This window comes from Perca flavescens, chromosome 9, assembly GCF_004354835.1.
Source record: "Perca flavescens isolate YP-PL-M2 chromosome 9, PFLA_1.0, whole genome shotgun sequence".
NCBI classification, from domain to species: Eukaryota; Metazoa; Chordata; class Actinopteri; order Perciformes; family Percidae; genus Perca; species Perca flavescens.
In genome coordinates this window covers 32,403,054-32,427,809 of record NC_041339.1, presented here as the reverse complement: position 1 = coordinate 32,427,809, position 24,756 = coordinate 32,403,054, and the positions used below count along the sequence as shown (strand labels likewise).

At 40.6% G+C, this 24,756-nt stretch overlaps 1 protein-coding gene across 4 annotated transcripts in view; it reads right to left on the bottom strand.

The window, feature by feature from the left end:
• nos1apa (nitric oxide synthase 1 (neuronal) adaptor protein a) overlaps positions 1-23,214 on the bottom strand; it is a 207,120-nt gene extending 183,906 nt beyond the window's left edge. For 3 of the 4 annotated variants that reach the window (XM_028588159.1, XM_028588160.1, XM_028588163.1), the window contains exons 1-2: positions 22,742-23,214; positions 22,305-22,376 (exon numbers count right to left, since the gene is read on the bottom strand). In XM_028588159.1, the coding sequence (XP_028443960.1) occupies positions 22,305-22,376; positions 22,742-22,846 (177 nt within the window). In that variant the 5' untranslated portion in view covers positions 22,847-23,214. Of the gene's footprint in view, positions 1-22,304; positions 22,377-22,741 lie in introns of those variants that run through there. The other variant, XM_028588161.1, reaches the window with a different exon arrangement.
• Between the last annotated feature and the right edge of the window lie 1,542 nt (positions 23,215-24,756).

Here is a 24,756-nt window from a genome sequence, read left to right as displayed (position 1 = left end):
TTTCCCAAAACTTCCAGTGGCAAAGACACGTCTGGCTCTGAAACATCTGTGACATTTTAAAAGGATTAATGGAAGTGAAGATCATTATTTAGGCAGACTTAAATTTGACGAGACAAAGGGAGCGGAGGAGGTGAGATGACAACTTGAATCTAAGCAAAGGGGGTGTGGGGGGGGGAGGGATTGGGAGCGCCAAAATATAACCAAAGTTAGGAGAGGTGTTTGGATAGGCTGCAGTGTTAAGACACAGCAGAAGGAAGTAGATAAGGCCAGGAGGGCTGACTGCAGCCATATAGAGGAGATAGGAGGAGGGATGGTTGCCGTGGCGAGATAACGCTGAGGCCCGGCGCCGAGAGATGAGGGCAGCTCCAAGGTTAGCCTGGGAACGGCAGATGACTGCATAACATTAGCACTCAGCACTGTGCCAACGAGCGTGCGCTTTCATCAGTGGTCGAGGAAGCATTTAAATCTGTATGCAAACTGTTCTTTTTGTACGTTTTTTTCCAGGATTTTTCCACTAAAGTTCCAATATAACCAGGCAGCAGAAGAGCTTTTCATATTCAAGATTCAATACTGTATTGCCATGCAAATAAGTAACTAGGAATTTGGTGCATCAGCTCAGTACAAAACACAGAAAGCATTCATAGACCGTCAACACCCGTCACTAACACATAACCACACACACACACACACACACACACACACCACTTAACCCATAATAAAATAGACAGATGTTGGTAACACTTTACTTGAAGGTATCTACATAAGAGTGACATGACACTGTCATGAACACATGACACAGTCATGACACATGAACCCTAACTTGTCATGACAAAAACCGAATGACGCTTACTAAAAGAAGTGTTATGTCATAAACGTTGTGTATGACTTGTTTATAATGTTTGTGACACGTTCATGACAGTGTCATGTCACTCTTATGTTGATACCTTCAAGTAAAGTGTAACCTAAATGCCCTTGTGTTGTCCTTCGGGTCACTGGGATCCGTTCAGTTTATTTGACGTTTTGTACTGGCCTTGCGTTGAGCTTCGGGCCTCCGTTGACCCTCACGTACTATGTGATGACATTTCACGTGAACTGGCACGGGGGCCTCGGCCTTCGGGGTCCCGGGAGCCATTCTGCACTTGAACGCATTAAATAAACTAAACAAGTCCCCGTGACACAAAGGACAATACAAGGGTTAAGTTAAGTGCCAGTGCTGCAGGGCATCTTACAAGTAAGTGACTATTTAGACAGAGGTGACTTTAAAGGAATAGTTCACTCCAAATCTTAAAAAGTCTTAAAAAGGTTACTAAAAGCAACTCCAAAACAACAAAACATGGCTGAAAACCAGTTCCAATAGAGACCAAAGCCTGACCATGACATGATTCTAAAAACATTATGCAGCATTATCCAAGTGTTGTAAGGGCCAAATAATGTGCACAGTGAATAGACGTCAAACACAGTATGTATCCAATTCCACTGTCCTCCTTCAGCCAGTGAAAGACATGAGTGCCTTTATTTGGTCTTTATAAGCTTCAGCCTTTGGAACATCTAAGAGATAACGAGGTATGTATTCATCACAAATTCTGGACTAATTTGGAGAGGTTTTAGGGTCATGTGTAGATCTTCAGAGTTTTTAAGAACCAGCTATTTGCCTGCTAAATTGAATATGTGTTTTCATTTACACATGAAAGGGTAAATAATAAATGAATTATCAGAAACATCTTCAGACTTAATACTACCAATAAAGATCACATTTAACCGAGCACAATAACATTGTTTATTCAGACTTTCTCTGAACACATTTACAGAAAGCATTTCTAAAGCAATTCCCTAAACGACTGCGTGAATTGTCTGACACAAGCGTGTGAAATTTGACCAAATATATAACAGGAACAACAAAAGGTGAGAGAGGAACAAAATGGCCATAAATATCTGAGTGTAAATGGGTCTTAGTATCTTAGTATCTACTACCAGACTGCTATTACAACGAACCAAATAGCCGACAGAAAATTAGGTGACACGTTGTGATAATGGCAGAGGAGTCAGAGGAGCATAATAGAGCTCCACAGTCCCGCCCACAGCGGGTTCCGGAAGTAAAAATACAATGCAATTTCTCCATTGACAAATTGGAGTATAAGCCATCAAACGGTAACCGTCGATGGTAGATTTAAAACCAGCATGCCGACATGACTAATCGATTGTATATGTTCATATAGACACCAAAAATCATGGGGCACCAACCTTCTTTTGAGATAAACGTCTTTTATTCACGATGTCTTGGATAAGTACTTCATTACCCACAATCCTGAACAATCCCACAGTGACGCCTCTGATTGGTTGAACTCATGCTGGTGAGGGGGGGGTCAGTACCCGATCTATGCTGCTTGCACGATCTGTCACGAGGATTTACAACACTGCACGAATCACGTTTCACGCTTCTGCCTTTAGCCTCCGCCGGGAAGCAAACGTTAGTTTACCTAACAGCAAATTTGGCTAACTGCTAGCTGACAGCTTGATTCAGTCTAAAATAACGTTAACTCAAACTAAACACTGGGTAAAGCAGGCTACAGCTGATATATATATTTTAACAGTTATTTTCAGGTTTTATTTTGAGGGTCTTTTAAAGTTATTACATGCTGTCTCAGCTAGCGGTTAGCCGAATTAGCTGTTAGCTAAACTAACGTAGCTTCCTTTATTCAGTGGTGAGCGGTGGTTTATGGGATGAGTAGTTCTGAAATGACGATATGTACACAGTCTTGTACCTTTGACTTTTTTAGGGATTTTCTGTTAGTTTTTTCACCCGAAATGGTACGTTGTGTGCTTATGAGTCACGTACCAGCTGGTTAGCCTAAGGCATGGTCTAAAACTCTTTATATACGGATTTTTCCAGACGTCAAAGGGAGAAATGAATGGGAAATTTACTTCCGGAACCCAAGGTCTCTCAGAGGAGAGGCGGGACTGTTGAGCTCTATGGAGAGAAAAAGAAGGGGTAAGATGAAGAGGGGGAGGAATGACAAGGGAGAAAGAACTTAAAAAGGAAGAAGCAAGGCCAGAAGAAGACAAAGGGGGAGGAGTAAAGGGGGAAGGGGAAGAGAATGAGGAGAAAGAGGACAAGAGGGAGTGAGGATGGCAGGGAGGGATTAGGGTGAGAAGAGGAGGCCTGAAAAGATAAAGTAAAGGAAGTGGAGGAGGAGAAGGAAAGCCGAAAGGAAGAAAGTAGGGCAGGAGGCAGCAGAGGAAGGAAGAGAGATTAAGAGGAGGAGGTACAGTAGAGTAGAAATAGCGACAGAGGGAGAACTTTATTTCTGTTCATCACTGGAAGTCTTGATTCTCTACCTGTTCCTGAAGGCTTTCATAAACAGCCCAGATAATAAAATACTCAGATAATAAAAGAGCCCGATGAAAGTGGAGGGGAGTAGGCCTTGGAAGGATGGGGAGCACTGAGGCTGAAAAGACAGTTGTCGGACCTAGTGTCTCTCCCTGACGGATCCGCTCCTTCCCGGAATTCCCCGGACCTTTTCTCCACCCTGGAAACCTGGACTTGCCTTTCCTTCCCCCCGGAAAACCTGGGCTCGACACTTGCGTACTTTAAAATAAACCAGTTACATTCACACTGCAGACTCTGCATCTGGCTGCGTTTGGGTTCTGTTACCATTCAAACCTAACACTTAGACTAGTTACACATTAAGACTTCACACTTTCGGGAATGGGCCTAAGAACTGCAGAAGAGCAGGAGTCTGCAGCTCTTCGTTCCAAACAAAGAATCAGGTTGATGTCATCTCCGACAACAGGGACACACACCTTAGCCTTAGAGTGCCATGAAAGACAGAAAATGGAGGGGACGAGGTGACAGACGAGTGCAAGAATGACACCCCCGAAGCAGATGTCTATCCAGACAGCAGTTAAACACCAGGATTCCGTTTCTGAAATGAGCTGGCCTTTTTTCCGACAGGGAGTCTGACTTCAAACTGCTCCTCGTCGGTCATGTGTGAGCCCACACAGAAGCCTCTATGCTGAGATGAAAGAAATCTAAAATAGTTGATTTACAACTTGGTGGCATCTTGTTTGGAGCTTGGAAAGATTCAGCAATGGTGCGGAGTGGAACCAAGAGTAAGTACAGTAAAACATGTATTATAACACTGTTAATACGTGAGTGTGTGTGTGTGTGTGTGTGTGTGTGTGTGTGTGTGTGTGTGTGTGTGTGTGTGTGTGTCTGACTCACAGCAAACTGACAGTCCATAGGGAGGCAGTTACTAAGTTCACTGACATCTGTTTTCTTTGAACACACCATCTCCAAAATAGTGAACTCTACAAAGTAGGATGGACCTACAACCCACTGACAAAGCACACAAATACATAATGCACACACACACACACACACACACACACACACACACAGTGGGAGATATTGACAAAAATGAATATCTCAATATTTTTCTTCAATATCTCGATATCGATATTCAGACAATATTTTTGAAATCCTTCTAGAAGTTTAAAGAAGCCCTGTTCGGAGGCTATTTCGGTGGTTCTCTTGGGAAAATGTACAAGCAAGATGAAATCATAACAATAAACAAAGGGCTCTGTTCTGTAACCTATTGCACACAACCATGTCCTTATTGGAAGCAGTCCTGGAGCTGGGACAGGGACGGGTCAGACTAGGTTCTGATAGTCCTTCTACTGGGCTATAGTCCTTCTGACCGGGACTTATGCTGGGATCAGGAGTTGGATGTGACCTGACTGGCCCAGGTGAGGGAGAGGTGCAGTTCTGTGTGCTTTTTTGATGTTAGAGTACACATGGTCTAGTGTGTTCTTCCCTCTAGTAACACAATCTACATGCTGAGAGAAAGCTGGAGGGGAACAGACTTTAAGGACGCCTTGTAAAAGTCCCCTGTATCCCGTATCCAGGTGATCGCGCTGCAGTTTGTTCACTATGGTTAGCAGTGAACCAAACTTGTGCTAACGTTAGCATCGGGGGCTATGTAGACGGCAGTGTGCTGTTTTCGTAGTAAATAAAATGGTCAGTATATTACCGACAGGGCTCCAGGTCAGGCGAGCCGTGCTGGGTAACGATCCTGCAGTTGGTACTCCATTCATTGTGCACAAAAATGCAGTCCTCCGCCTCTGGTCGTGCCGGAGTTATTTTCTCATTCTGCCGGTAGATAGCTAGCTCGGCGTGCTAACGCCGACAACAACCTGGAGGGCTCGGTCAGGCTATTTCCTCCGGGATGTTATGAGCCGCCTGGAAGGCTCTCGTAACGGCTGTGTTGTATCGTGGTCCTGTATTGATTAGTTCAGTGTGGCTGTACGTACTTGTATACATATACACCGACAGGAGAGCCTCTGCACAATCGTGCGCCGCCATCTTTGTTGACATGAGTGAACGTCATAATGCACAGGTAAGAACTAGTAGCAGCTTACACTCGTGCGGGACGATCGTGATTTTGTACAAAAAAATACAGTCAAACAAACCCCTACAGTATTAAAATATGATTGTTTAGAAGGTTATAGTGTGCGTTATTTGTTTTCTCGTTACCTTCCTTCAGCTCTTTTCATGTTTGGGGTGTCTGATTGTACAAATTATGAAATATTCAATATCCCAATTTTGCATATCGTCCAGACAACAATTTGGATATTATCGTCTAAACGATATATCGCCCACCTCTAACACACACACACACACGTTTTTATTACCAATCAACGTCTTCATTGCTTTTAATAAATTGAAATGATTAATTAGTAAGGATTGCAGTGGTGTCGTGGGGAATACTTACTTACTTTCATTTGTTAGGGTGGATAAAGCTCAAAAAGAGAATTGCGATCTTCATGAGACAATACATTTATCCAATGAAAAGTCGTACACGTGACATGTTTAGACAGCAGGCTGGGGCATGTCTCAGGAAGATTTCATCGCATGGAATATATTTACTTATTGCAGCCGGAAATAAACCTACACCGGTCTCCAGACTGCAACCAAATGGTCGCATTTTGCGACCAAAATTTGAATTGTACATCCAGTCGCACATGTGCAACCACTAAATTTGGGGGAGCGAGTAAAGGCACAAGTTGTTTAGGCCTACTTTTTTTACTGGAATGTTATTGGCCAGTGCCCCTAATGTTTACATACATTTGTTAAGTATTGTTTTTAACTGTGAAATGACCGAAAGGTTACTAAGCACTTTATTACTAAGCACTTTTTTTTTTTATTCTGAATGTATGGTATATTTTTTTAATATTTGTACTGTTATGACAGCGATGGTGCTGTCGCTTTACCTTTTATGTTGCATCTTCAAAAGTGCACAATAAAACGTGACACTGAATTTGAAACAGGACAATGTCATTTCTGCATCTATTACCAAAGTATGTATTAGTAATACAGTGGAAATTAGTAGAAATTAGGGGTGTAACGATACACTCAGCTCACGATTCGATATGTATCACAATACTGGGTTCACGATACGATATGTATCACGATATTTAGAAAAAAATGCAAAACTTCAACTGAAAATCAAATAACAGATTTATTTAACATTAACAGTGTTCAATAACTGTCTTGTCTTGTCTGGAGCCCTGCCACAACTGAGCAACGTGCCTGAGTGAAAACGGCACTAAGGATTGAAACTTTTTAGCATATTAAACCTTCAGCCAACACCCAAATCACTGACGTCGGAGCAGGTATTTCCCATTTGACAGCTAAGGGACAACACAGTGGTGTTCCTCTGTAGTTGGCCTTTCCTCTCAGACAGGCACAGCATCACTTCAAGCGCAACATCCTAGGTTGATGCTGCGGGGTGACCACGGCGAAACGTTGCAACCGACTCAACACCAACCTCCAAATATCCTAGATCTCCAGCGGCTCGCCACCTGGCTCAGGGCGCAACGCAGACTCATTCCCCAATTTATTGCTGACATTTGCAGGAGGGGGTGTGGAGAGTCGGATAGTGCATTAGGAAGGAAAGGGAGAGAACAAAAAAAAAAAAAAAAAAAAAAAAAGATTCTAAATGAAAAGCTGGGAGGGAATCCTGCAGCATCTGTGTGCTATTACATGATATTATCTTGTCGGAAAAAAGAGGACAAGCGAGTGAAGCAATGGGCTGTGAAATGTGGCGTCGGAGCGTTGGAGAAGTACAAGCACAAAGGAAAAGATAGAGGGAGGGATCAAATAGGAGGTAAAGATGTAATTGGAGTGCAGTTAATACTGCTGACAACTCAGTTTGAGGGCAGTTTGCCTGGTTTGACGCTGGCAGTCCGGAGGCTACGAGGGCGTGTGTGTGTGTGTGTGTGTGTGTGTGTGTGTGTGTGTGTGTGTGTGTGTGTGTGTGTGTGTGTGTGTGTGTGTCCTCCTCAAACAGGAGGATATCTTCATCATGGACAACCACTCAAACTCGCTGGATCAGGATTCATTCTTTAATTATGTACTCTATATCTATACAGATAAAAGCACTGCTGTAAAAGGTAAAACATACTAAACTTATTGGTTGCATATAAACAAATAAGTTAAATAAATAAAAAATTAAAAAAGGAAAATGCCTAGCCTCCTTTTTAAACCCTTATGTTGTCCCTCTGTCTGTTTTGCCTGTTCTTAAAGCATAAAGTATAAATGATCACCCAATTCTGTGTTACATCTTCTTAGCAAACTTAATTCCAAATAATTACCAATAGTTTAACACTTATTTATGGAAATCATAGTCAATAAAGCTCATTCATATTAAATTATACCTAATTTTCGATAAAAAAAACCCCCAGAAATTATGAATTATTTTGACTAATAGTTAAGATCAGAGAAACCTGGTTTGTGTATAGAACCATCCCAGTTATTTTAGGGCAGTTTGGTTGAAAGAAACCCATATTTTTGACATAGAAACTTTGAAAACGGGTCAAATTTGACCCAAGGACAACATGAGGGTTAAGTTATGAAGTGATTTTATGTCTGCAGCGACATTATCAGCGGCACAATCCTCCTACGTCCAAGAAGCAAAATGGTAGGACCTGGTTCTTGGATATACATCACCGGGTTATTTAATGTTCTTGGGATTAAAATGTTAATACAAATTCTGCAGGATGAGATATATTTTCGGTGGAACGGCGGACGCTAATTAAGAGAAGGGCGGGATCAAATGAAGTCGGTGTCTCCATTAGTTACAGCAGGGACTGAAAAACGTGCCCCCCACACACACACACACACACATTTTTCTGAGAAAAGAAACCGTGAATCAGCCAAAGTTTCACTCGGCCTCTGATGAAGGGCAGGACAATGTGAAGGGATTAACAGATCGTTCCGAGGAAAAGGACAGCACGGGGGGGATGGAAATGGGGCTGGCGCCATCAAACACTAAAGAGAGGGGGATCACATTAAAAAAAAGCGATGGAAAGGGAGAGAAAAGGTGGGACTGGAGAGAATAGAGATAAGATAGAGTGGTGAGATGAAGAGACTTTGCAAAGGGAAAGCTGTGGTAGAGAGAGAGAGAGAGAGACCGGTCAGGGGCTAAATTTATTGGTGCTTGATTTATAGTAGGCAGGAGGGGTGTGTGTGTGTGTGTGTGTGTGTGTGTGTGTGTGTGTGTGTGTGTGTGTGTGTGTGTGTGTGTGTGTGTGACAAATAGGGAAAGGGTTAGCTTTACAGAAAACACACATCCTTCAAAAGGAGGAGGATAAAAGTAGCCTGATATTCGCACTTTGTTTGTCTGACATTTTGGCTGCGTTTGCAGTTTTTGTTGTAATCTTTGTTGAACAACGAAGCAGGATGAGGAGCTCGGCCATCCAGAGAGAGCTTGGGAGGCCAACCACCAGTCCTTTGTGTTGAAAGGAGTCAGTGGAAGTAGCCTGGGCTCCTAGAAACCTCCCGGTGGAGGTATTTTAGGCAGGTACGACCGGGAGGAGACAGTGAGTCTGCAGAACACAGCGGAGGGATTATTTATATCCAATTTGGTCTGAGAAGATCCCGGGATCTCCCAGAGAAGCTGAAAGAAATGGCTGGGGCAGGGAGGGGGGACTGGGCCACTGTGGTTACTGCCACAATGTTCCACTCCCGGGATTGCTCCGGTGCCGCAGGAAATTCCACCAGATGCATGTATTTTCGCCGATGTCTGTTTCCTTCTACTGTCTTTGTTTTGGAATTCTAGACTCCGGTAGCCTGGTTGACACCAGACCCTTCTCAGTTGTAACTAGGGCTGAAATGATTCCTCAAATAATTCGATTACACAAAATCCTCAATGCAAAATGACTTGCCTCGAAGCTTCGTTAAATCATATTACCAACGTTGTATCGCTGTTTCCGCACGGAGCATTATTACTGTCGCGACTCAGTCTGCTGCTGGCGACACATGCTAGAGCGTAAATAGCGAGGGGCTAAAAGACCGGCTGGAGAAAACGACAGAAAGTGTCCAAAGTTTGGAATCAGTTCAAACGCAATTAAAACTAAAAATGGAGTCTAACTTAATCATCCATTCCACCAAGCGGACCGACAAAAGTAAATCACAGAGTCGTATCTCTCTCTCTGTCTCTAAATATGAGAGATGGTATTGTAAGCAATGCAGGCAATACAAATATTGCTTTTTTCCGAAAATGTTGCTTTTTTTCCCTAGTTTAAAAACGCAAAAAAACATTCTGCGATTAATCGATCGATAAAGTGCTAGATTAATCGATTACAAAAAGAATCGATAGCTGCAGCCCTAGTTGTAACTGAGAGTGGGTCTGGGCAAGGTTCATTCACAGCCCATTTCTAAAGGGGCGTCACCAACGGACGACACTCAAATGCCTCTGGCCGCATTTGGATAGTCCTTCAACCAATCAGACCAAAGATCCGGGTGACGTAGCAGCGACAGCGGCATCAACGGGTTGCTGCGCCTCGGTGTCCGTCATGTTGCTTGCCGTCCGTGTGCTAATCGTCATCGTGTAAAGCCCGCCTCAACGGTTGTGATTGGTGCCTCGATTTGGAAAAATTGGAAATGGGCTTGAATGGGCTCTTGGCCAGACTGACTGGCAGAGCAAATCTCAAAGGGTTTTCCCAGGCTAAAACTCCGGTGGATTTATGAGGACTATGGTTAACTGCTCAGATCTCTGCAGGGTAAATCCGGACAGCTAGCTGGACTATCTGAGCTTAGCGCCGACCATGACGATTGTGATTGGTTTAAAGAAATGCCAGAGCAGGTTTTTTCTCCAATTCCAGAATGCTGTGTGGACTAACCAGACCCTTTGGATAATCTGGCAAAGCGAGACTGCCACTGCAACCCAGACCAAAATAAATGGAATATGATGGATATGTGGGATTTGTTTATGAAAAGACAATTTCCTGGTTAAAAAAAAAAAACACAACAATGAAGGGCTCTTGGTTGCCACCAAAAACATTTTTAATAGTTAAACTGATTACAAAAGGCCAACAAACAATTGTAATAATTGTAATGTGACTGTTGATGGTCTTCTGCTCTAGGAGAAATTTGGGACATTGCCTTTATTAGTGAGTCAACAGTAGAGAGATAAAAAGGGCATGATGAGGAGAGAGAGAGAGAGAGAGAGAGAGAGAGAGAGAGAGAGAGAGAGAGCTTGAACAAATCGATTTGATTTCGATTCACAAAGGTCCCAGTTCGATTCAATAGCAATTAGGTTAGTAAAATTTCATTTACAATAGCAATTTTGCTTGGATATAAAATAGATTTTCAGAGAACTTGTGCTGCAGATGATACAAGCAAGAAGCAGCTCTCAATATTTTTTTTATTATGCACCAGGTTAATGTTTGCATTAAGAATTGTAATGTAAGTTTATTTAAATAGGGACAATGCACAATTGAAGATTAACCTTGTATAAGAGCAAGGAGAGATGCATTGCACCAGGTTGTAGTACAGTTGCTACCTCCCACCCGTAGTCCCTGGGCGAGTAGGTAAAACAATAACTATTGACTGCAAGTGGAGTATAAAAAACATCGGAATATATAATTTAACCCTCTTGCTGTCCTCAGCTCAAATTTGACCCTTTTTTGAAAAAGTTTCTTTAATCAGAAATTTGGGTTTCTTTCAACCAAATTGTAAAAAAAAAAAAAAAAAAAAATAACAATAATGTGGACAGTGCCGTACAATGATCTTCACAAGTAAATTAAATGATCAGCTACTGTCATTGAATTTGGGTTTTTTATTCAATTTATAGCATTAAAAGAACGTTGAAAAAAGTGACAAAAATGTCAGAAAAAGTTTCAAAACGTCAAAAAAAAAAAAAGTCCCATAAAAAAAGTTTACATACAAAAACATCGGAAAAGGGGACATAAAAAATTTGAAAAAAGCTTCAAAAACGTTGGGAAAATGTGATTAAATAATGTCGAAAAAAGTGACGGAGCCATCGGGACCATTTTGACCCAGAAAAAGAAAAAGTTGCCTGGTCGACAGGAAGACAACACAAGGGTTAACAAACACATTCCCACCTAATTTACAATAATACAAATGTGCAAAGTTGAATCAATAAAAGGATTGTGGGCTGTTATTTACCCCTTCCCATTTACCCCCAAACGTTTCTGTATTTTAGGAATCATATCAGATCAGTCAAACAAAGATGGATTTGAATTGGAGAATCATTTATTTTAACCCAGGCCTACACCCCAGCTACCAAGATTCATTAAGTGGAATAAAAATGCATCTTGAACACTGCATTTTAAATTGACAATGTTTCAACTCAGACAATCTGATTTTGTCATGTCATCATGGTTGCTCATCAGTTCAACTGGTTTTTAAATGGACTGTTTAGATCTGCTGGCATGCGGGGTTGCCTCCAGCGCTATCCACTTGAATAACTCATTCTTGTCTTTACACTTGAGTTACTTAAGTTTTTTTTAAGGAAGCCTTTAGCTTTAAGAGGTGTCCATAATGCATCTTGTAACAAGCAGCAGATTCATGAGGAGGCTAAATAATAGATCCAAGTTTATTTAGGGTTTGATGTCCTTTTTTTAAACTTTGACTCGCACTCTCTCAGGCTGTAGACATGCCATCTCTGAATAGTCAGAATAGCAGCTCATCAGCCCATTAACTCTCTGGGGAACAATAAAGCTAGTTAAGCATTAGCCTCTTTTAAAATACACTCCTGCCTATGTAGCATTTACAGCCCGGCCCCTCAAGCCCTTCCCTGACAGCCAGTTGGTACAGGAGAAAGTGGCAACAGTGTAGATAAACATGACACCGAGCAAGTGCTGAATAACACATTAACAGAAGCTACACAAACACCCATCAAGCTCAATTGATCCACCAATCCAATCCCCTCTGGTGCAGAAAATCAGGAGTTGAGGAGGAGTAAAAGGGAGGAAGAGTAATGAGCCATGCATGGGTCATTATTGGCTCACTTTTTCACCTTTCAACTGTGACCTTAGGTTTTATAATAAAAAAAAAAAAAAAAAGGGCACAGCTAAACAATATCTCTAAGCTCTGGGCAGAAAAGAGAAAGGGTTTGAAGAAAATCTTCAAAGATATTATACATAAAACGTTTAGCAAGAATTTTCACCCACTTCAAAAAACAGCAGGGAGGAGGACAAACCTAAAATATTCTTGAAATCTGAGAGTGTCTTCCCCCAAACATACCCCTCCATCACCATTTCCTAAATTCATGCTTCAAAATCATTTTACGTACCGAGAAACACATTTCCATATTATGCACAGGTGCTTCATCTGCTGAAGTGCCAAAGGCTGCAGGATTTTCAAAAAGGCCCCTGGTCATCATCATCCATGTCTGAAAAATGTGGTAATAACCTTTATAGGCTAGCAGCTGCTCCTGCTCTCTAGTTTCTACTGTGAGGTGCATACTGCAAAAAAAAAAAATCATTTTAAAACTGAATGGGACAGCAATGACTCACAAGTCCGAGCAGAGGACAGTAAACGCAGCACACCTGCCATCAAAGAAGACAACTACAAAAACCCATTTGGAGAAACAGTTTGGTTCTTAACTTTGTACAGGCTTAGAAACCAATCATCCCCCCCACAATGGATTCCTTTATTTTCTAAATGTTTCCATTTTAATAACAGTTTTCCAATAAATGTTCTTATTTATCATGTTCAAAATAAACCAAAACAAATGCAAAGACTTCTATCAGTAGCCCATGTCTGCTAAACAATTTCTCAAGCAAATGTCGTGCCTTTTGTTACAAATGTCGTTAACACTTTACTTGAAGGTATCGACATAATCGTGACATGACACTGTCATAACTATGACATGACACTGTCATGAACGTGTCATAAACCTTATAAAGAAGTCATAAACGTTTATGACCTCTGTCATTAAGTGTCATTCGGTTTTTGTCATGACAAGTTGACATTGTTTGGGTTGTCTTGATTATGATAACTTGACATTAATCAAAGTGACCAGAAGTTGTATTGGTCATGACAAGTTGACATTAAAATTTGTTTGGGATGTCTTTGTAATGACAACTTGACATTAACCAGGATGACATTACCAGAGGATGGCTTTGTCATGACTACTTGACATAATGTCATCCTGTTTAATGTCAAGTTGTCTTAATAAGGATACTCCAAAGAAATTTTATGTCAAGTTGTCATGAAAAATACATCTTCTGTTAATGTCGTCCTGGTTAATGTCAAGTTGTCATTACAAAGACATCCCAAACAAATTTTAATGTCAACTTGTCATGACCAAGACAACTTCTGGTAATGTCACTTTGATTAATGTCAACTTGTCATAATCAAGACAACCCAAACAATGTCAACTTGTCATGACAAAAACCGAATGACACTTAATGACAGAAGTCATAAGCGGTTATGACTTGTTTATAACATTTATGACACGTTCATGACAGTGTCATGTCAGAGTTAGGACAGTGTCATGTCACGATTATGTCGATACCTTCAAGTAAAGTGTTACCCAAATATCTTGTGTTGAAAAGTTGGAACAGGACGCTGGCTGATATCAAAGATCTGTACAGCATTCATGCCTTTATCAGAGCAAACCGCGTCTGTCGACGAGCCGGATTAATCTCTCTTTAGTATCATCCAGTGGATGAGAATATTCACCCAAATGACGCCGTTACCAATTTCATTTCAATATCAAATCGAGACCTGCTTTTCAGATCAATATAGCCACCAAATGACAAATGACACTGCCGAGAAGGGGGGTCATCGAACAGGATTTAATTCAGGGAATGAATAATGGCTCTAGTTCGGAGTGAAGACCTTGAAGTATCATGACCTCGAAAGGGGAAATGGCAGAGAGTAGGGCTGCATGACATGAGGAAGACATGCGTTCTGGGATTACATTTTTGAATATCGCGATAACAATATTACTTGCAATAAATAAACAGATATTAAAGTGTACTTAGTTCTGCGTTTCTGCTGCTTTTAGTATTCTGCTAAAATGCAACAAATTGCTTGTTGAATTTAAAACAAATGAAAGGAAATCAATTCCAACATTCTTTAACTGAACAAATTGAACATTGAATTGAATGTAAAAGGCACCCCTAAAAAAAAAAGAGTGGCCGCTACATGATGAAAGTGCAGTTTTCCACTGATATTTTCTTTCAAGTAATACCAAAAATCTCTGAGCGTCTATCATGATATGCTGCAGCCTTTCCCCCGTTTATTGCGCCAGTTCATAATGTGACGACGATAACATTTTTTTAAAATAAAGATATATTTTGCAGCCCTAGAAGAGAGCTACACTGGAAAAAAGAACCTCACAACAGTTTATTGAGCTTTAACACTCCTCTATCTGAAGACATTTCATCTCACGGCCTATATGTGATTAGGTAAACAGGGAGGGGTGCGTGTGATACAGACAGAAGAAGTGTGTGTTTTTTTCTCCGAGCTGATGACCGTGTCAAGTCTGCAGCGTTATTCCTCAGAGAGCTTCAGCCTCGTCCGTTACTCCGATGTGGTTCACAGACACTTGTTGCTGTGGTGAGAGAGGACTGGCCACAGGCATGTAGGGAGAATGGCAGCCAGGTTTGCCAAGCTCATAATAAACTGGAACTGGCTGCGCTCCCGTTTGGTTTTTAGCCACATGAATTGTGGCTATGGATATATTTCACGGTAAAGCTCCGTTCTTAAAAAGACACTTTCTGTGCTGCGGCTTTTCAGTGAGTTTTAGAGTAAATTAGTTTCTGTGCTATGCACAGTCAGAACACAGAAAAAAACAAAAAATGAGGTCCATTATTTTAAACTACCCATTACCCAGAGGTCTCGCTAATGTCCTTGCTGTGGTGAATAATCCTAAAGGGGCTGCGTGATGACAGAGCTGTGTGCTGATGATATGCATTTATCATGAAGTAAAGGGGGAAAAAATGCACTGCACTCCACAGCAACTGATAAAAGAGAGTTTGGAAGTCTTTCTTTCTTGTTGCAAGACATCTCTGCCAAGAAACACATTAGTTATCCGGGTGGATTCATTGGACAGCTTTTATATCTAGTTAACGTCAATCAAACTGAGGCAGGTCAGCTCCAGCTACTGATTAAAAAGGAGAGATGCGAGACAATTTACAACTAAAAAGGTGTCATTTCACTTTATTATCCATTAAATATTGTCACGATCATCTTTCTATTTCATCTATTTGTCCTCTTTTTTTTTTTTTTATACTCATTTTCTTATTCTAATATCTGTCCTTCCCACTTATTACCCACTGGTTCTGTATTTAAAACATCCTTGGGAGGACTTAAATAAATAATGGCTGCCATTAACAATTCCAGACAAAGGTATGACAACAGAGTGATGGCAAATATGCTGAGGCAGTTCCTAAATAAATACAGCTACCGGTACACAATGAGTGTAAATACTGGATGTATTTTCCAGTGCACACAGCAGATAGAGCACACAAATGGAGCAAAGTCTAAGTCAAAGGCACTAAAAACCATGGGATTATTTCTCTGAGTCATAAAACTTAGCCGTCAGATAATTGTACCGCCTCGCCACAATTATTACCACTTGCTCATGTTAATGTGACACTCTTGTGATCACTGTGGGGACAGTATGGATAGATGGAGTATCTGTTTACTGATATTCAATCATTTTTAGAAATTCCTTGCCAAAAGATAATTTTTTTGTCTTTTTAACTTCCCTATTTACCTTTGGAAGTTGGTTCATGTTCATCAGTTTTCACTGATTTCAGCTGTAGTGAGTTAAGAGCAATACTTTTTGACATTTTATAGACATGAATTTGGATTTATTGGATTTTCTCACGATAAAGTACCCTGATTTGTCAGATATCAGCCAAGAACATTACCAGCTAGTTATTGTATCTATAAAACTGTTTTATCATTTGAATTAGAGCCTGAGCAATATATCAGCGGGCCGACATTATCAGCAGATATTAGGCATTTTCCAAACTATCGATATCGGCATTTATAATTAAAATTATTATTTTTTTTTTTATATTCATTTATCAGAATCATTTATAATGACAAATAAATGATTTGGATAGTTATTTAAAAAAAAAAAAAAAAAAAAAGACGAAACACCCTTCAACCATGTTCTGAGTGTTGGCGTTGTATAGTTTGTGCACCAGAGGGCACTCTACAACGTCCCTGTTGGAAACACTGCTTTTGTTTTGTTATTGTGTTTTTGTTCAAAGGACTTTAAGTTTCATATCTTAAGATTGTATTTTTAGACATTGTATTTATCAGAACTTTAATAAATTTTGATGTTCCTCTGTTCTGTTGTGACTTTTGTAAAACAAAGTTTATTTTTAAACTGTATTATCATATTATTTTTATTGAGGACTCATAAATAACTTCAAATAACTAATGTTAGGGAAATCTGTTTGTTTTGTTACGCGTTTCTGGATTTTTTTTTTTTTAAATATATATTGGCCGATATATCAGATTTTTAAATCACCAAATATTTGTATCGATATCGTCCTTAAAAATCCTTCATCGATCGTGCTCTAATTTGACTATGGCCATATGGCGTTCACAGCACCCCATATCCTGACGCAGGTCAATGCTGTACAAACCACGACTCCCAGCCATGGATGTATTGTAAGAACTGCGAAAGGACTCGCCGCCACAGACGGTTTAGAACGGAGACGCCCCAACTCAGAGTAGTTTCCTGTATCGGTGTCACGTGGGCGCCGCCACGGCCACGCCTCTTTAGGAGAGTGGCGACTCTTTCGCCCCGTAGTCACCAAAGTAAATATTGGACCAGTTTTTCACAAGCCGCATATCTCCCGAACATTCTGACACTAACATGGCATTTTGTCACTAACGTGACACCTCAGGAGAAAAACAAACTTTGTTTTAACAAAGCATTTCTATTTCTCTGTTTTTCCGCTGTGCTCTTTCAGTCTCCTCAGACACATCTAATCTTCTCATCCCATGCTGCTCAATCTTCCTACAGGCAGTTAACTCTGCAAAGACAGATTAATGAGAAAAGAATCCCTTTAATTCACTCTAAAAGGTCTCCTCTCCTTTAACCAGATAAGCTCCTGCCGGACTTTGCCAGACAGTGATAAGACATTTAATTTATAAGGACCTTTATATTACACGGCATGTTTGTGTCAGCGTGGGCTTCAGCTGATGGTGGCTGATCTCGCTATCTAAAGCTCCTTCGATCCATATCAGATGGTTCACATCATTTATCTGCAAATATTTCATAGTCAAAAGATGAATAAACAGATCTCGTACTGAAATGATTAGTCCATCAATTGATTAGTTTGGAGGGGAATTGATTAACACAGTTGTTGATTGATTTTCTAAGTCATTCATCCAGCAGAAATGCCACTCATTGATTGTTTCAGCTTCAACAGTTCTTCTTCTACTTTATTCTGACCTTTTATAGACTAAATGATGCATTTATTCATCAAATAATGACCAAAAACACAAACAAACACGGCTAATCAATAATGAAAACAATGGGGACAGAAAAGGGAACTATTCAAATACACTTGAACTAGTAAACAAAACGTTTTGTCGAAGGGAGTTTAAACTAGGTTTCCTTATTTTCTTCTGGGACGAGTTACATTACATAACATGTCATTTAGCGGACGCTTTTATCCAAAGCGACTTACAACTGCTGTGTATGTCAGAGGTCGCACATCTCTGGAGCAACTAGGGATTAAGTGTGTTGCTCAGGGACACATTGGTTGATGTATCGCAGTGGAAATCGAACCCAGGTCTCCCACACCAAAGGTATGTGTCATATCCACTACGCCATCACCACCACGAGTAACTAATCATTCCGGATTAACATGCACAACACAAAGAGAGAGTGTGAGTGTGTGTGTTGTGTACTGTTTGAGCTCAAGAAATTACACCGGATCCTGCAGCGCTGCACGCTTCGCTCCACTGTAGGTGGCCATTTCCTGCTTTGCCATGCCATTCGTTTGTTATCAGCTACTGGTTTACAGGTGACTCATGCACACAATGAACAATGACACCATACATCAACAAGTTGACTGGCAACCAGCATAGCTATGACTCACTGTGCAGAAAGAGAAGGCTGATATAAATCTTGGAAAAAGGGCACTGTGGGGAGCATCTTTCTTTCAGTAGCTCCACAAGGCATCAACAATTACATGAAATAGAAAACTAGAAACGTAAAGTGATTCCTCACATTGTAATCAAAACAATACATATACGATTGTGTACTACTACGGGTTATGTTTATCAAATGAAGCCCAAAAATTTGTCGCCGACTAGAAATTGCTAGTATCGGCTAGCGCTACCTAACATCAACGTTAGCAAGCCGCTAGCCAACTTTGTCGTGACTTTGCCTGGAACGCTACCAAAGTCGTGAGTCGTAACTTGAAGTCATAACTTACGGGCTAAAAATTGTGTCTGGAACGCAGCATCAGTCTCTGCTGGAGGAACTGACTCTTGGGACAGACTGCAACACTAAACGACTGAGCATGTTTTCTGAATTCCCCAAAAGTTTGTACCCACTTCTTGTAGCAACTGAACAGGTGCTTTCTACATCGTTCGATTCACCATCATAGCAGGGCTGGGCAATATATCGATATTATATTGATATCGTGATATGAGACTAGATGTCTTTTCAGATTTTGGATATCGTACTATTTTAATATGACATAAGTATCATCTTGTACTGGTTTTAAAGGCTGCATTACAGTAAAGTGATGTCACTTTCTGAACTTATCAGACTGTTCGAGCTGTTCTATTATTTACCATTTACCACGTAGTCATTAAATCCACATTACTGATGATTATTTATCACAAATCTTATTGTGTAAATATTTTGTGAAAGCACCAATTGCAGTGTTTCCCACACATAGACTATTGTGTGGCGGTGCGCCTCACTATCAACACCAGCCGCCGCACATTGCGTTTTTGTTATTAATCCTTTTTTTTTTAAACGCCATTTAAAATAAGTTCTTCTGCATTTCCTTTCCCTGCTCTTCACCGTCTCTCTGTCACTTGTGTCACTCACGCACGCACGCACCTGCTTTAGAAAGTTAACTAGTCGCAAGTTTGCGGTAAAATGCAGTTGGGTTGTCGAGGCCAAAACACTATATGTAGCAGCTGTGAATCAAATAAACGTATTATAAATAATGTTATGTCATTTTTTTACTCTTACACCGAATGTTTGCTGCTTCAATCCAGATGAGTATCGAAAAGTATTTTCCGCGACTGAAAAAGGAACATGTTGAGGATGAGGACCAGCCTGAACCGGAGGTATCAGTCTGAAACAGAGCTCAACAGTCCCACCAGTGGAATTAGTTATGCTATTAATTTGTTTTACAATATTTTCAGGCTTCGACCAGTGAAAGACAGGGGAGAGAAAGAGAGAGATTCGTTAGGCATTGAAGTAGGAGAGGAGGACAGCATCCAACCGCCTCAAGTTGCTTCCTAATCTGTGGGAAACACTGAACTGTCAACCCTACAATATCGCCGCAATATCGATATCGAAGTATTTGGTCAAAAATGTGGTGATATTTGATTTTCTCCATATCGCCCAGCCCTCCATCATAGATTTAGGAAGAAAAAAAAAACTTGAGTATGGAAAAACCTGTCATGTTTCCCTGTGTGTAATCTATAGTCTGCTGTGTCATTGTTTTGATGTACCTGTATATTCCTGCTCATTCAACAGATCGAGTAGAAGCCTCTGATCTGTGCCTTCACCACGCTCAGTCAGCAAAACACTTCCCAGGCATTTTCTGGAGCTGCTTCACAGTAAAAACACCCAGCAGTTTAGGGAGCCAAAACAACAATGTCTCTTGACCAAAGCCTCCTTTTTGTTGCTTCAGTCCTGTGCAAATCAGGACCCCCGATTGAATCATATTTTTTGGTTAAAACACCTAACTCAAATGGGACCGCACAGTGTGGGAATTCTAGGAAAATGTAGTCATTGCACAAATCATAGTGATTAGTGGAGTAATTTTGATGCCCTTAGTCACGGTCATAAAGCCACAGAAAGAGCTAATTATGTGTGGGTAAAATTCAAGTAACCTGAGAGAATTCACATTAGATCTTTTTTTTTGCTTTAAATTTACCTTCTTTTTTTTTTTTTTAACCAAAAACAAATTACAATTAACAATTACAACACATTTTGGTTTATTTTCATACTCAACAAGAATTCAATAAAAGGTGGAATCCATAAGCAGAGTCAGATTCTGAATCAGAGTTTTAAAAAACTACATGATATCCAATTCGGCAGTCAGAATTTTGTGGATGGTGCAAGCATGTGTTAATCAATATGAAAACAATCAGACGTAAAAACAGCTAAATCTTCTTGCCTAATAAGTCAATCGATGTTCCTTTGCCAAAAAAAGTTTGGGCACTACGTAAAGGTTTTATTTTCTCTTTCGTTTCTTAAATCAACATTCAGTTCGGGTTGCTTTGGCTGAACAAATGCCTTCAGAGCTAACTTTAGTAGTCCCATGCTATCCAGTGTGACCTCTCTTCCAAGCTAGATACCTGTGGTTTCCCTCCATTGTGTCGTCAAGCCAGCGTCAAACCATTTTCACACTGGACGAGCCAAACCAAAGCCTTTTTTCCTGCCAACAACAGCTGCCAAATCAGCACACTGGGAGGTCCACTTTATAGGAGCACGTCACTTCTCTGAACCGGGCAATAAGAACATCTTACACCTTATGCTCAACTCTGTCAACGCTGAGTGTCCTTGCTGGAATTAACTTCAACACTTAACGACGACATGCAAACACAGACTGCACCCAGACTGCTACTAACCTACAGTCAATTTCAACAGAAAATGGCAGTTATTTGAAATAAAATGTCATGAAAAGTCAAGGTGCATATGTCCCTTATTTTACTCTGCTGTTTTGGTCCCAAAATCCTTTAAATTTTTTAGGTAATAAAATACGAACAAATGCTTGTTTTGCCCCTGTGTATGTGTGTGTGTGTGTGTGTGTGTGTGTGTGTGTGTGTGTTTGGAGGTATCATCGATTACTCACAGCACACCTTCCATTTCATCACCATAATCCTCAAATACCTCTGCACCACTGGCACAACTTATATTAGGTTGCTAAGCCAACTGCTGCCAAGCTGACAGACACACTGATTAAGATTAAGTCTAGTTTCTGGAGCTGAAAAAGCTGTAAATCTTAGGTTTACACAGCAGAAAGAGGGAGACGGAGAGGGAGAGGGAGAGGAGAGGGGAGGGGGTGGATCACACTCCAGTGCATTGCTTCAAAGGAAACTTCCAAACAGTGATGGAGCACATGGGAGACTTAAACCTCCTGCCAGGCAGGCCAAGCCTGGGACAGTACAAAGTCTGCACGTTTAAACTCCAAGGTGCTTTCATTACTGGCATTCCTACCGCCTATGTAGACATGATAACACCGTAGTTAGTGTGTCCATCCAATCACTTGTTTTACACCACTTTATGCTTTAGTTTGGTGATCTGATATGCCATTCTCTGTGGCATTTAGTGAGAAAGGCCACCAAGTAGTCCAACCATTGTTCAAAGCATCGATTTGTGCATTTAACATACAATACTTTAAACTTTCTCTATCAGGGCTAGTGGGCAAAGTTCCCCCAAAGCAACTATGACAGTTGTACAATATTGATGTTCTAAATTCGGCATCAGAGATAAAAAAAAAAAAACACAACAACAACAACAACAACAACAAGCATTATAGTAACAGTTCAATTCTTAATCGGCTTATATTTCCACGGTCTTACGTTACAATTAACGTCAACAGAAAGGACAGTGAACCAATTCAAAAAAGTTGACGCTTTCATGGTATTAAGTTCTTGTTTGGTCGATCATACGTATGCCGAATACAGCAGTGGACCACTGTTAATCTTATAACACCCCATGTCATATTATACCAGACATGGTCATTAGCTGATAAACGAGGATGTGGGGGGAAAAATGCAATATTTGAAATGGGAGTTTTGTCGAGATTCCACTCACCCGTATTCTTCTCATCGCAGCCACAATCTCTACTCGGCTGCTCGGCCGCGTCACATCCAGACTGCCGATGTACTGTTGTCAGACAAGTCAAATATGACAGGTACAACACATTATTGAAACAATAGTTGACATTAAACTTGGTTTTTATTTAGGCTACGGAAACCGTTCAAGTGTCAATTTAAGGGAATGACTCTGCGCAACTATACTATCTCAACTAACTAGCCTACGTGAACTTAAACAATTTACTTTACTAGCTAGCCAAATCTCTCAGGATTAGCTAGATATCGGTTATTTCATTTGGCTTGACCAGTGAAGTTTAATACAATACCTTTAGTAGGCCTAGTGTTGGCTATTTCAGGTTGTCTACTCGAAAACTGTTACGTTTGAATAAGACGTTAACCTTTGATACTTGTAAACATAGTTGCTTGTGAATTTACCTTTGCCTCGAAGTTGATCCCATGCTGGAATGCTTCCTCGTTGTGCAACGGGATCCTCAAATCATGTCCATCATCAACGAGGTTGTACTTGGTTTTTGCAGGCATTTTTCAAAGTATGCACTACTCCACAATAACAGAAGAACCAAGAAAATATCAACGGAAAAACAAACCGACTCGGTTTAACAGGGAGTAAATCCAAGAAGAAAAAAAACACAATTCCAAATCCGGTTAGTAGGCTACATGTTCTCCATCGCAGCAAACCGTCCCAGCATTGCAACGCTACTACACCGCCCTCAACAGCGACCAAGTGGCGGCAACTTACTTTACCAGCGCTGCCCCGCTAATATTTACCGGAACAGCTTTAAAAACACACGCAGGCCAGCGGATACGGCGGTAGACGAGTACAGATGTGTTTTCCTGACTTTTCCTGTGGCGAGTGTGGAAGTTGGTTGGGTCCTGCCTCCTGCCGTGGACTCCCCCTCCATGGAGAGTGGGTGTGATTGGAGGAGTCCGGGGTTCCCACCTGTTTCCATTGGAACAGAGGCGCACCGTGGCTCTCTGGAGGAGGGGCTCGGAGACTGGTACCTGCCCCCTCTCTTCCCTCCTAACCTTCCACCATGCCTTCCACACGCACACACACAACACACACACACACACACACGTCTGCACTCACGCACACACACACACACACACACATTAATGGGAATGAATGCCACAATGCCACTCGAACAAACAAAGGAGTGGTGTAGCCGACTGTACTGTATATACACATTATTTTATGTTCTTCTGTAAACTCTGGTTTTGTAAATGACAAATAAACAATTTTTTTTCGGAAAAAATAAAATACTACTAAGGAAAAAGGAATGGCCTCTATTTAACTAAAGTAAAAAAAAATGTCAGAAAGCATGTGGTTTAATCATCACATAAAATAATGAATGAATGATCAAAGATACTGGCTGGAAGATGAAATTTACACCCTAGGAATTTAACTCTAAGCCCATCTGTTTGGATGAGAATAAGAAATGTTAAAGGCTTCACAGATGTGGTTGATGTAATAATGATCACAAACCTCTGCGTCTGAATAAATAAATGAAAAGGGCAAGGCTACCAACTAGTGGCCACATCTGCTAGCACCGATAGAATAAATGGAAGAATAAGTATAGGCTATTGATATGATTTGTCTATTTCCATTTTTTTTTCTCATATGCTGTGCATATTGCCTACACATAGCCTAGAATTTACCAACTGAATTGATCAATTCAGGCTTACATATTTTTTTTTGTGAATGACTCATCACTCATATTAACATATAGAAACATATAGAAAGATGTGGATAAAACCAGCCATATGGGCAGAAATGTTTCAACCCTTAATAAACTCAAACTCCCTTACATCTCTGAATTTAATTACATGTGTTTTAATTAATTAAGGCTGCTGTAATAATCACACATGTAAGGACAGAATAACATCTAAAGCTTTACTTTGGGCTTAGAATTAACAGCAGTGTAAACAAGCTTTAAGATAAAAAAAAATACTAATAGTCAAGGACATCTTTTTATTGCTGTATCTATCACAAAATAGCTAAATTAACCTTAGATCCCAAATGTCATGTAACATCAAAATGAGACTTTAAAAAAAACACTGATTCATAATTGCTTCAGTAGGGATCAGAACATATTTAAGATGCTGAACAATGCTGCAAAAACACTAACATATTTCAAATATTATAAGCCCTAACACAACCTGGTCAAAGTACAACACGTACGGGCGCCTGGGTAGCTCACCTGGTAGAGCAGGCCCCCATACGTAGAGGTTCACTCCTGCGGCCCCTTGCTGCATGTCATTCCCCCTCTCTCTCCCCTTTCATGTCTTCAGCTTTCCTGTATAAATAAAGGCCTAAAATGCCCCAAATATAATCTTAAAAGATGTACGACATGCACATTGATAATATGCTACTATGTGTTGTTGGTAATTCAAGAAATACCCTTCACGCTGAGCATCTTCCACACATCCTG